The 13,838-nt window shown below is 39.1% G+C and overlaps 1 protein-coding gene across 1 annotated transcript; it reads right to left on the bottom strand.

The window, feature by feature from the left end:
* Window positions 1-2,043: 2,043 nt before the first annotated feature.
* Window positions 2,044-8,380, bottom strand: LOC146003147 (uncharacterized). The gene is made up of 2 exons (XM_083141329.1): window positions 7,709-8,380; window positions 2,044-2,780 (listed from the first exon to the last, which is right to left on the bottom strand). The coding sequence occupies exons 1-2, from the start codon at window positions 8,151-8,153 to the stop codon at window positions 2,437-2,439; spliced, it is 789 nt and encodes a 262-aa protein (XP_082997455.1). The 5' UTR covers window positions 8,154-8,380; the 3' UTR covers window positions 2,044-2,436.
* Window positions 8,381-13,838: the final 5,458 nt, after the last annotated feature.

A 13,838-nucleotide genomic window follows, 5' to 3' on the forward strand; every position in this document is an offset into this window, starting at 1 on the left:
ACAAATGAGTTAAAATAGTTAAGCTGTAGGCTATAAGGTCATGAAACCAGTCTAAGGTCTAATTTGATTATTCGCATAATATGTCAAGGTCAAATAAATAGTAAGGGATTTTCTTTGGTCCATTTTAATAATTTGTAGGGCTATATTTAAAGTCAGTACCGTTGTCTTTCATCTAACTCGAGTCTGAAAACAATAATCTCTATATTACTTACAAGTCACTCTCTTGTTTAAGAGTTGAAAATGTCCAAATTATAAAATATTGAAGACACGGTCTTCTAGTAGCATAGATATTGTCGAAGTACAATTTAAGATTAGGTTAGTTTCATTGTAGGTTCTTGCCTGTTATACTTCAAATTTAGTATTTGTATCAATAGTCTATAAAAAACTGTTATTCAGGTTCTCTTGAGAGATTGTGCGACTTAATATTTCTGAAAACTTACGTTCATGTCAGACCGAAGGAGTAATATAGGTTAAACAAGATCTTTCATAAATATAACATTGAGAAGTATGTAATCCTTTAGTTCAAGTCGAAATTCTTATTCTTAGAATGATCAGTCTTATAAACAAAACTACAACTGCTATTAAAATTTATACCCGTCATTTATACCTTAATTTCTTAATTTTACGAAATTATGAAATAACACTAGTGTTCTTATAGGATGAATCCAATTTCGAATAATTATTTACTATATTACATATTACTGAAATTTTCGTAAACGATCTATAATTTCACTTTTTAAAGATTATTTTTCTTAATTACAGCAAACCCACTGACATTATCGAAAAATTAAAGAGAAGCCCATCTTATATTTGAGATGAAAACGTCAAATGAAGGGTTCGGGTGTAAAAAATGGTACAGTGGGATCCATGAGTATTACCGTGCAAATTGTCCATCACCATGTTAATGCACTTTATTTGACCCAATAAGAGCTTCAATAATTGAAAGAAAACTCAAAACAAGCTGTTCACAACTTCTGCACCAGCCTACATAAAAGTTCATATCTTAAAAACACAGAGGATGTAAGAGGAAAATTAATGAAAATAGTTTTGGACAATTTGCTCGGTAATACGTATGGATCCCACTGTACGGTAAGTGACATTTTGGTCATTTTTTAGTTACAAAATAAAATGTGCCATCCTTCAATTTTCGAGTGAAATTGCCATCTCATATAATTTGCATTGGACTCAGTGAAGCCTTCTGAAATAATATACACAACACGAAATCAATTTATCTACAGTAGCTATAGCTTCTAATAACCTTTTTTCTTAATGAACTCAGAAATGACCAAAATGTCACTTAGTACCATGTTTTCAATAATAAATATTACCACACTATTTTGGATCTAGCTATAATATATTGTAGACTTTTGGAGTACTCTCTGTACTGAGTGGGTGTTCGGAGGATTTGAACACACGGGTATATTAATATTTGCCACGTGTTATGTAGAAACGAAGGGTTCTATATCACTAGTGTATTATTACAGCTCAGTGGGCAGAAGTCGAGTAAATCGTCATCCGAAATAGCAATATGATATTTCAGTATCAAATGACTATTGTGAAAGACATTAAACATCCCTTGTATCATAAGTGAGTATGCGTACATTTCAAACTTTAATCTGAAAGCTGTGATAGATTAAGAGCGTTAAAAGTCTGTCGGTCTCATAAAAGTAATCTCATCAGCCAATGGTTCTGAGTACTGACCCTTCTTCAACAATGAGATTGGTCTTTACAGAGTTCTGTAACAATGCCTTCTTTAAGCAATGTCAATATGCAGAGATTCGTCTACATGCAACGCCATCACAGGTAGGTCATTTACCACCACAGGATTTCAGCATCACAGTCGGAAATGTACGTTGAGGCCTCCCCGATGGCGTAGTGGTAACGTCGCCGCCGCCTTGTAATCGATACCCGGTGGAAACACATAGTGGTTCGGATCCCACTTTAAACTGTAGGCCCAGTCCAGATTAGCCTTCTGTGTATAAACTGGAATCAAACCAAACCAAATCAAATGTGCGTTGAATAGGAGGAAAATTTGACATACACCGTAATGACTGCAATACGGTGACATCTTGCATCTGAGCTGCTGATGTGTTACGATCAATGACCTACCAGTGATGACGTTGCATGTAAAACCGTTGGAGTCTGTACAGGCCTTATTATATAAGAAGGCATAGTCCGAACTGGATTACGATAACCCTCATTGCTTCTCGAATAGTAGTCATGTCACTTCATTTATGGGGTGCAGGAACGAGCACATTAATGTCAAAGGCTGTCAGACAATGTGAGAATACACTTTGGTTATAAATATCTTATGCCATATGTAGCAATTACACAAGCACCGTCACACGCTCACAAGCACTCAATAAGTCAACTTTACAAATCAAATATCACATTTGGCAAAAAAAAAAAATCATTGGGTTAAGTTAGAAATTTTCATCACTGGTACTGATAAGGGGCGTACATTTCTTCTGGACGTGGATAATATTGCCCGCTGTAGGCCAATTCCTGTGGATCGTATTCTCCATTATTTTGCTCATGAATGCTTCTACGGTAGTGACCACCGCCCCCATGGCCAACGCTTACAACGTCGTGGTCGTTTTTGGTGAGTTTCTTCAGCCCTATAATGGACGCCAGTACCAGAGCTATCTTGCTGAGTAACAGAGCTTTTCCTGCAAGAAGAGCCAATGAGCCAATTGCAATCGCCTTGATCGTGCCCGCTTTCATCAAAGCTCCTAGGAGGATGGCAGGTCCAATCTTCTTCAAGCCCTTATTTCCACGTCCTGCAAATAAATAGTCCACAGTTACTTAATGTCATGGCCGTGTATAAGGAAAGAGTTTAACCTGGTCCAAAGCCCTCCATCGGTTTAGTAAACATTTTGCTTTAATTATAGTAATTTTCGCGTATAAGATGCACTTTTCCCCCTTAAAAATAGGCATGAAAAACAGGGTGCGTCTCATACCTTCATTTCTGGAAACTTTCTCTGTTCTGAATTAGACGATTTCTTTCTTGCTTACTTGGGGTGTGTAACGAAGAAGATTAAGATATATTCTTTCCTAGTTAGATTGGATAAGATATTTGTTGAAAGTAGACCTACATATTACTTATATTTGAAATACTGTAAATTAATTATAAATTCAGTGATAAATCTTGATTTCTAAAAAAATATATACTGTATTGGCAATAATAAATTGTATGTAGTTTTAAAAAGTGAAGATTCAGACATGTTTTGATTTTTCAAAAGTTGAAAATGGAAATGACAATGCACCCCTACAATAAACATAATGAACAAAAATAATGTTGTTGTTAATGAGTACACATTGATGCACATAATGTATTGTTGATTAATTGTAAAATGCTTAATGATAATAATAATAAGTATAATTAGTAACCCTTTTACAAATATAATAATTTACATCAAGCAATAGTTATAACTATTATTATTAAGGGTCTATAACAATTAAAATTTTGCTGTCCTTGGCCTGCTGAAAGTTGAATCTCTTGTCCATTATTACTCTGTACAGAAAATGTTACAAAAAGGGTTAGTATATTTCAAACAAAAAAAATACTTAAAATGACTAGTTTCACAACATAACAATTCGCTTCTCTTTTGTTACACATGTGTTCATCATGGGTGTCGGGAAGCGGAAGGTGGGGGTTAGAGGGGGGTCGAACCAGTCCGCCGACCCGCACCTGGAAATTGTCATCGTTCATTTCAGTTAGTCAGTATTCCAACAGAATAACCAAAATAAAAATTGAGTAAGATAAAAAAAAGTGTAAAATACTGTAAACATGTTACAATATGTTTTCAAACTCTACCATTTAATCCAAAAGAATAAATGGTTCCGCTGTTTTCAAAACTCCAAAAATGATATTTTTATGTAAGCGGCCACACAACATAAACTTTATGAGTAAAATTTTCTTCTGACTTCTAAAGCTTCTTCTTGAAGGAGGGATGGGCAGGGATCCTTCGATGTCGTAGTGGCAACGGCCTTGTAATCAAGGGGTTGGTCCCTAGTTCGGTGGAGGCACATTGCGCAGTGGTTCGTATCCCACATTAAATTGTAGGACCAGTCCCGATTAGGCTTTTTGTGCATAAAGCGGACTTAAAACTCTTGAAGTAAGTGTGTAAAAGTTAACAAAATAGAGTAAATATTCGTTTTAGTACATAAATTGTAACAATTTGTGTAAAACAGTTGTGCTAGAGAGTTAAGTAACAGATGATTGAAATTGTGCACAAAGCAACGTACTACACTAAATTCTTATTCTAAATATGTAACTTCTATACATTGATTTATAGAATGCCACTGTATAAAATGTAAAGTTATATTATTGTAAATTCACTTGAATGTCTGATTCAATAACTGACACGTAAACAATTCGGAACTAAGACAGAAGTGGCAATAGATATAATCAGTGCTTTTCTTCTGGCAGTACTTAACGATGCACCATACTGCCACTTTTTTAGTGGTGAGAATAAAGTAATAACGTTTTATTTTAATGAAAGAAATGTGCGTGCGTGTTTGTGTGTGCGTGTGTGTGTGTGTGTGTGTGCAAGCACGTAACTACATGAATGCACAATCATTTATGAAAAAAACTAAAATATGCATCCTTAAGTTAGATACTGTTATATTGATATCAGATTTACATGTCATTAAAAGAAAGAAGTATACAAAAGAAGCAAGAAGCAGTAAACAATGAGAGAAGGGAAGAGAAAGAAAGAAGCCACATGCAGAGAGAGAAAGGGAAAGAGAAGGGAAACAAGCGAGAGACAGATGAAGCGAGACAACACGCATACGCAGACAGAGAGAGAGAGAGAGAGAGAAATAGAGAGTGGAAGAGAGAAATAGGAATAACAAAATGAAAGAGAGAGAGGAGGAAATAAATAAGAGAAGCGAGAGAGAAAAAATACAAAAGCAGAGAAGAGAAGGGAAGAAGAAAAGCGTGAGAGAAAGAAGAGAGAAGTTTAAAAGAAAACGCAGAAGGAAGGAGAGAAATAGAAAATCGGTACTAGTTTGATATAGTGAAAACACATTTAACTCGTTTATTTCCGAATTATTTACATTTGTACTTACCTTATATGCATAGCGGAACATTTTTCAACTTGGGATTATGTTTTTTTCACTGAAAAAATCGTAATTTTTAACATTACAAGTATTTATTGGTCGTTGCTAATTCGGCGGTCAAATCTTGACTCACGTTGTCTATCGTCAGCTGATATGCAGTGTTTCCAAACTTATGAACCGATAAATGCCGCACAAACTATTCACAAAAGGTTTTTGAGTGAAAAATTGATCCACAAACCATTCACGGAAGGTTAGGTTAGGTTCAGTTAGGTTAGGCAAACATAGAAAATTAAATTGGAAAAAAAAACGCTCACACGTCATCTTGTAAAACTACCGCGTGGTTGCTACACTGACAGGGGGTTACATAATCGAACGCACGGAACATTTGATTCACGTAGTCGACGGTAATGGTGGCACGAGCTATCGTGCAACGGAGAAACATTAATGTCGAAAATTACATTATTTACCGGCCGAATAAGTTGCACGAATGGAAAAAAACACTCTTCCCAGCTTCCAAAAGTCCACAGGAACTCAATTCCGTAAGTACTTTCCTGTCTTTTCTCCTGTAAATTTGAAGAAATGTGTTTCCACTATATCTAACTGTTACCAGAAAATCTACAGAGAAAAAATAAAGGAAAAAGAGTGCTAACATGCATGTTTGTGTGTGTGTGTGGTAGTAACGGAGAGATAGAGATAGAGAGAGAGAGAGAGAGAGAGAGAGAGAGAGAGAGAGAGAGAGAGAGAGAGAGAGAGAGAGAGAGAGTTAATTAGTACACCTACGTATTGCATCACTCGGCATGCTAGCATAATTTGCTGTCGGAATTAAGCTGGTCCCATTAGATTCAATAAAGAATGTCAAAATATAAATTCCTGTTTTCCAACTTGAAGGAATCTGGCAACGCTTGACAAGCAGAGTTTGACACTTGCTCGTGATTTTCACCCGTAATAAATGACTCGGAAATCTTTTCATTCATTTTCCTTGCATCTGGTTTCGCATCATGGACACCTTGATAGTTACGGTGGTGAGTTTGAAGGCAAAGTAATTTAATTGTCTTCTCCAAAAGAGGAGGAGGAGGAAAACAATTAATGAAAACTCTAATTAGAGTGAAGTTGATTGCTTGTCCAGATACTAAAGTAGTTGACAAATGCGGCATAAACATGCCAACGTACTTTAAACGTTAATAGTGTTGAATTTCGATATTCTAGGAGCTGGTTCGAATCCTAGCCTGCTCATAGGAAATTTTGTGGTTGTTCCAGTGGCGTATGCTGAATCCAAGATCTGAGCTATCTGACACATAGGGTAGTGTTGGGATTTAAAATAAAATTGGAATGGGAAGTCTTTCTCGTCATGTTTTGGGATTTTGGAAGCGAAGTGACAATGTCTCTAACTATTCTCTAATTTGAAATTTGAAATCAGCAATAAGAAGATAATAATAATAACTGTTATTTTCCTTGATTCATGTTCATAGACATAGAAACGCCAATCAAATGTAGGAATAAAATATTCGGGACCTATGTTTAACGGGTAAAGAAGCCACATGAAAAATGGAATATTTGTTATGAAATTATAGCTCTGGCGTAGACAATACTAAAATTCATAATTTACATGACAATATAGATTTAACTATAGCTGTTATTTGAGTTAGTTTAATACTAGTTTCATTTTTGGTATTTTATTTCATTTTTTGCACATTTTTTAATATATTTTTCTTCTGTATTTTAATCTCTAAGCTTCGGGCTTAGCAGATAGTCTAAAAGTACAAAAACACTTCATACCAAGAAACATACAAGCTAAGAAAAAAAAATATGTGTGAACTTAGGTTAGCGCCTTCGTTTTACATTATGCACTAAATTTCGTCTCGAACAGAATGACATCAGAACCTCATATTGTGTGTAAAACTGTCTTCTTTGAATTATTGTGATACCATTTGTGAAACTTAAGCACAACAATAGACATTTCAAATGAAGAGTACAGGGGGGAAACCTGTTAAGTCCAATTTTATCGATATTCTCTTGTCGATGGCATTAAATAGCTACGTTAGCGTAGTTTTGTATGGTGTAAATGTACAGACGAAAAACTCGGCAAGTCGTGAGAAATGTGAAAGTTTATAAATGATATACAAGGAAAAAGTAGTGAGTCTTGAAAGTTTGAATTTATTGTAAAAACAGGAAAATGTGACTTATCAGATTTTTTCCTGGACTCTTCAAATGCAAGAATCTCAACCCATTTCCACTCTATTTTCTTTCAACTTTTTAATGAAACTAAACTACAACGCCTACAGGGGTAGTGTGGACATTAATCTAAAAAAGTATATCCCACTCGGACGACAAGATAGGTGACAGTGCAATCTGTAACTGTAGTGATTTTGTTAAGAAAGTAATGCAGCTTAGTTGTTTCTTAAATACATTATGTGGATTTTTTGTCTTGAAAGTCGGTAAGCGAATTGCTGGCAACAATTATATTTGTGAGTAGATTGCACTCATGAAATGACTCAATTTGGAAATAAAAGTTTTGTTTTAAATAAACAGTACAACACAGGTCCTGTAACTATAGTGTTTTAGAGATTTAACAACAGTTGGAAAAACGTTTGAAGTTTGAAGATTTCGCTAATACAGTGTGTTAAGGTTACGAAAATGTTCCTACCTTGACCATAGCTTTCGGAGAAGTAGTTCCATGGAAACTGGAATTGGAGACTGTGAGTCTGGAGAAATTTGGACATTCTATCTACCAGAAGTTCGTCCAGACGGTTGGATCTTTCTTCCAGGTTCCTAGGCATTCCAGATTCTAGCTCCGCTTCTGTAATGGGGGGATTTTTCTTGTCATCCACGCTGAACTGCGCGGTCCTTTTCAGAACAACGAAATCAGGTATAACCGGAATCTCCTCCTTTCTAGAAGCACGGTCGAAAAATGTAATGGCTTTTGTTTTGATGCATGTCATGAAGTCCTTTTTAATACACTCATCGAAGAGACGGTACATCAGCTTGAATTCACCACCTTCACTCGATTCCCCTGCCGGTATCTCCTTTTGAAGAGTAGGGGAACACATGAAACCAAACCACAAGCACAAAACAGTTATTGTTATCTTCATGGTCCCTCTCTGCCTTGGTCCCTTTTGACTAGAGTAATTGGAGGGAGCAGAAGGCAGCGTCTGGTTCGTGTCTGAAGCCACTGGTAGTTTTTATACGAGCTCGTTTTGCCACACTCTCATCACCTTCCAACATCCCTGCTGACCCATGAAGGGACTATATGGAGCGTGGCAGCTAAACAACTACGCTCCTTATCAAACTTCGTTTCACATACATCGAGGTACATGATCCTCACCTTACGCATACGTGACTCCGGATCTAGCGAAGGGAGTCGCCACTCGAAGAAACCCACAAATGCCACCAAGCCGAAAAAGGTAGAAAACACACTCATTACCCACATACACACACAGAACTCTTCCACTTCCGTTGCAGGGTTCGTATGGCTGACCAACCGAGAAACCTCGATTTCTAGTCTTCCTCCCCTAACGCCAAGGTGAGATGGTGCAATAAATAAGCGTTGACACCTGCGAAATGGTTTGATGAGCATGGTTCACTCTGGAGGTCAAAGTTGGCTGAAGATGCTTCAGTGATGACTGTTTTCTCCTATTTTCGCTAAACTCGTGCAGCAGAGAAAGTAACTTTTTTCTACTTTTGGAAAAGTTTTCAAAATCTTCTCCCTGCCCTTGCACGATGTACTCTCTCACCTGAATATTCCTACACTTCTACAATCAACACTTCCTTTCTTCCACAAAACTAACTAACTCTCTAGCCTTCTTAACCACGAAGGTTTATGGCCGCAGAAACACAAGCCGTCCATCTGTCCTTATCCTGGGCAAAATCAATCCAATCTTTTCCATCCTTACCGTTTTCCTATAGGCCCATCTCAATGTTATCCCTCCATCTTCGTCTTGGCCTTCCTACAGGTCTCTTACCATCAGGTTTCCCAACAAGAATCCTGTAAACTCTTGTTTCCTTCCCCATTCGTACCACATGGCCTGCCCACCTAAGTCTTCGAGATTTAATTATTCTAATAATGTCTTGGCCTCCCCGATGGCGCAGTGGTAGCGTCGTCGTCTTGTAATCAAGGGGTTCCGGGTTCGATACCCGATGGATCCCACTTTAAGATGTAGATCCAGTCCCGATTAGCCTTACTGTGCATAAAGTGGATTTAAAACACCAAATCAATCTATCTAAATAATATCTGGAAACCAGTACAAACTGTACAGTTCTAAAGTATGTAACCTTCTCCACTCACCTGTCTCCCCCTCCATTTTCGGTCCAAATATTTTCCTAAGAACTTTATTTTCAAATACTCTTCATTTATGCTCCTCTTTTAATTGATGTTCTGCAAAACTGTTCATCTTTCCTCCCACGAGGGAATATGAATTGCGTTTCTATAGCATCCAATCAAAATGTGAGGATTCTGATAAATAAGACTATTCTGGAACGTGATTAATACTCAAATTCCACTGAACTACTGTATAAATATGTGTTAATTTTGAAAGACAGCCTTAAAGATTAGGAACAGAAATCTATAAGTGCAAACTACTGGGAATGCAAGACCGGCCAAGGAAACGACGAGAAGATGAAATAATAAAAGATTTAAAAGTCATGAATGTAAAAAAATTGGACGAAGAACGTCCAAGAGCGTTAAGAAAGAGAAAGATTGATCATACTCAATTTTTTCCAACCTAAGCAATATTTCTTTGGTTATTATGTTCAAATACTAGCTAACTGAACTTTATTTTGTTATTAACAAAATAAACTAGCAACCTTTCTTGCCTCTTTTCTTGTAACTTGAAATGAACGATGCCAATATTCAGCGTGGTCGACATACCAGTTCCACCCCTTACGACGCCCATGGCCAAACCCAAATTGCCGAAACCTTGAATGTTATTTTTTTTGCTCGTGCAAAAAGTTGAAGCCCGTGTTACGCTCAGATAGGTTATTCGGGACTGGACCTACAGTTCGAAGTGGGATCGTAGCCACTGTGCGGTGCCTGGAATCAAGACCAAGATTGGTGACAGCGTTAACCACCATGTTATCTGGTAAGTCTTGTAGAGCATAAATAGATTGCAACTGAGTGCAACATTTTTATCGAGTTCATTCTTATACAGTGCCGCAGGAACGGGGGGGTACAGGGGTACGTTGTACCTCCTAATTTTTGAAGGGGTACTGTACCCCCTAAATCGAAGATTCTAGTTGTACCCCTTGTAGTCCCCCAGATACAAGATGCTACCGTTAAAAGAACCTAGTATTTTCTAATAGCCCTATATAAAAAGTGTAAATTGTAAGCATTATTTTCCTTACCACAGGAATTCAAACCGTTGTAAACTTATTCTACATGTACTACATTGTGCTTGCTGCTAGCTAGTTCATCGATCTGTGTGTTTGGAAATCTTTTTAAGGAGATGAAAATTATTTAAAATGTGTGTGGAACGATGGAATGAGCTGCAGATTAATGCCCCTTCGTGTAAGGGGGGTACATGTTTTGTAAACAAGTGATCGCGTCGATTTGAAGATACACTGGTCAAAACAATTAGGGGAGCAAGCAAGAAATCCCAAAACCAAAGTTGGAAAGTCAAAAGTAGCAATGTATGTTGATGAAGTCAGTGTGTCCTCAACCAATGAAGTCAGTGTGTCCTCAACCAGTACAATTCATCTGTGATGAATCATCAGCATGAAGAGCTCTCTAGTGACACCATAAGGCACGTGGCAGAATTTGTGATATGAGGAGCAATCACGAGGTCACTTGAGAACACCGGTTGTTTGGTGCTGGCAGACCGTAAGTGCAGGTGGGATTCAGTTGAGTAGTGTTGAATAGGAACGATGGAAGAACAACACGATTTAGGGGAATCTAGCGCATGGAGAGCCATTGGGAGGATGGAAGCAGGGCAAACACAACGTGAGGTGGCTGCAGCCCTTGGCGTGTCACGCAGTGTCATTTCCAGGTTGTGGACACGATTTCAACAGACACGTACAGTACGAAGGAGGCCTGGGCAAGGTCGCCCACGGTCAACAACAGTTAGGGAAGACCGGTACTTAGCATTGTCGACTCGCAGGAATAGGCAGCAAACTGCAACTGACTTGCAACGCGGCCTTGTTTTGGCAACAGGACGAAGAGTCTCGGGCCAAACTGTACGAAATCGCCTGCGGGAAAGGGGTCTTTATGCAAGAAGACCAATGGTGTGTGTCCCTCTGAATGCCCAACACCGTAGGGCCCGCAGACAGTGGGCTGTGGAACATCGTGAGTGGGGACATGGAGAGTGGAGTTCAGTTCTCTTCTCGGATGAGTCGCGTTTCAGTCTCCAGTCAGATAATCGACGCATTCTCATCTGGAGGGAATGTGGGACTCGCAATTATCCCTCACATGTGCGCGAAGTGTCTCAGTATGGTGGCGGTGGCTTAATGGTATGGGCAGGGATCAGTGTTGGTCGACGTACCCCCCTGCACATTATCCGGAACGGTACTTTGACAGCCTTACGGTACCGGAATGAGATCCTCAGGCCTCATGTTGTCCCAATGGCTGCAGATATCGGTGATCGTTTCATTTTTGTGGACGATAATGCCCGACCTCACCGAGCACGTCTGGTTGACGCCATGCTACGGGATGAGGGTATCGAACGAATGGTATGGCCGGCATCCTCCCCAGACTTGAATCCCATTGAACATGTGTGGGACACACTTGGAAGACGCATTGCTGCTCGGCCAGCGCCGCCGACAACTCTGCAACAGTTGGAAATGGCCCTTCTGGAGGAATGGGTGAATATCCCGCAGGCTGTCGTTGATAACCTTATTGGTTCCATGCAAAACAGATGTGCAGCTGTCATAGCAGTTCATGGCGACCACACGCCTTATTAGAGGTATGGATCTGTTGCGTATCTGTCCATTTCTGTTGTCTTATCACCGTGCTGTTCTCCTGATTTTGTGCAGTACCTTGCAGAAATCACCCCTAGAACTCTGTTGTGCTAATGACTCAATAGACATGTATTGTACTGGTTGAGGACACACTCACCTAATCAAAATACATTGCTACTTTTGACTTACCAACTTTGGTTTTGGGATTTCTTGCTTGCTCCCCTAATTTTTTTGACCAGTGTATAAACTGCATCAGAAGAGTATATGACTGACCTTTCATTTTGAATTTTTCAAATGGAATTTTCCGAAACGAAATACTCCACAATTCCTGCCTCGTCTTGTTTTCGAGACGCGATACGACAGACCATTTTTTTTTTTTGGGGGGGGGGGGGGTACAATGTATCTTACCGATTATTTTTATAACTTTGTCAGAGGGTGTTGAAAATAGAGATGGTAAGAGACAAGAAAAGTCTCAAATATGGAGACGAGACTGAAATAAATCTCTGCAAAATCAAAACGAGACGATACTTGATGTCTGAGACGATCTCGTTCGAAATTTTGGTATCACATTTGAAGAATTTACTTAAAATAAATTTAAATTACTGTGTCTTATTCAGACATCTTCTTCTTCCTCTAGTCCCTTTCTGCCATCATAGCGTAGGGTTGGTTGCCTCGATCCTTTCCGAGGCTACCTTTATTTCTCTGAATCCGCTAGTTTTAGTCTGGTGTGGGGGATTAGCCCAACGACCAGGCTGATTTTTATTTTCAGGGTTTTCTCCCATATCCTTTGGTGCTCCCACACCCCTGCAAGGCAGCAGTTGGTTTTGGATATTTGACGGAGATATCCAATCCGCTTCTTAGTGGCTCATATTGGCCACTAAGGTCGTAACTCTTCCGCTTCCATTGCCGTTGGGATTTTCTCTATGATCCTCTTCCGCCTCTGGAACCGTTGGTCTTCGCCCTCCGGGCCGGCTCTCTATATTTTAACCCCTAGAGAGCGGATGGCCCAGTATTAAGCCCCCAGGCACTGGGCTCCCTGTTGGTCCACGGGTCCTTATTCTATATTCGGACCACCCCACCATATCTGGTGGGATCCCTCATCCGCCACCCGAGGGACGCGCCTGGTAGAGGTCAGGGTCCCCATGCCAGGCTTATTCAGAGTATATGACTGACCTTTCATTTTGAATTTTTCAAATGGAATTTTCCGAAACGAAATACTCCACAATTCCTGCCTCGTCTTGTTTTCGAGACGCGATACGACAGACCATTTTTTGGGGGGGTACAATGTATCTTACCGATTATTTTTATAACTTTGTCAGAGGGTGTTGAAAATAGAGATGGTAAGAGACAAGAAAAGTCTCAAATATGGAGACGAGACTGAAATAAATCTCTGCAAAATCAAAACGAGACGATACTTGATGTCTGAGACGATCTCGTTCGAAATTTTGGTATCACATTTGAAGAATTTACTTAAAATAAATTTAAATTACTGTGTCTTATTCAGACATACCAACCGTAAATCTTGTTCACATTTCAAATAAGTCGTTTATTTTGTTTATTGTAATTGAAAAGTTAATCCATTAGTGACAATTGCGAGCCTGTGCTGCCCGGTTTCATCAATTCAGGATAAAATGGTTCGCAGCGTCGAGCGAAATGTAAAGGAGTAAAACGTTATTAAGAAAAGTTTTTGCTTTAATGGCCCTATACGTTGTGAAAGTTTGAGTTGTGACACATTTGTCTCATCTCGATACCATTCCTAGTTGGAATGGATCAGCGATTTTTCCAGGGTGAGATTTGTGATTTTATCAGAAGGGGGAGGATTTAGATATGCTTAGAGGTGACGAAGGAAAGCGCGCGAAGGAGACCGGCAGTCGGTAGGTAAGCCAAGG

The sequence above is a fragment of the Lepisma saccharinum genome, chromosome 19 (assembly GCF_977018435.1).
Source record: "Lepisma saccharinum chromosome 19, izLepSacc3.1, whole genome shotgun sequence".
In the NCBI taxonomy this organism is placed as follows: domain Eukaryota; kingdom Metazoa; phylum Arthropoda; class Insecta; order Zygentoma; family Lepismatidae; genus Lepisma; species Lepisma saccharinum.

Coding starts and splice junctions, on each gene's coding strand:
- LOC146003147 (XM_083141329.1), bottom strand. CDS start 8,153: ATGAAGATAACAATAACTGTTTTGTGCTTGTGGTTTGGTTTCATGTGT. Junction 2,781..7,708: donor CTCCGAAAGCTATGGTCAAG/GTAGGAACATTT, acceptor ATTTATTTGCAG/GACGTGGAAATAAGGGCTTG.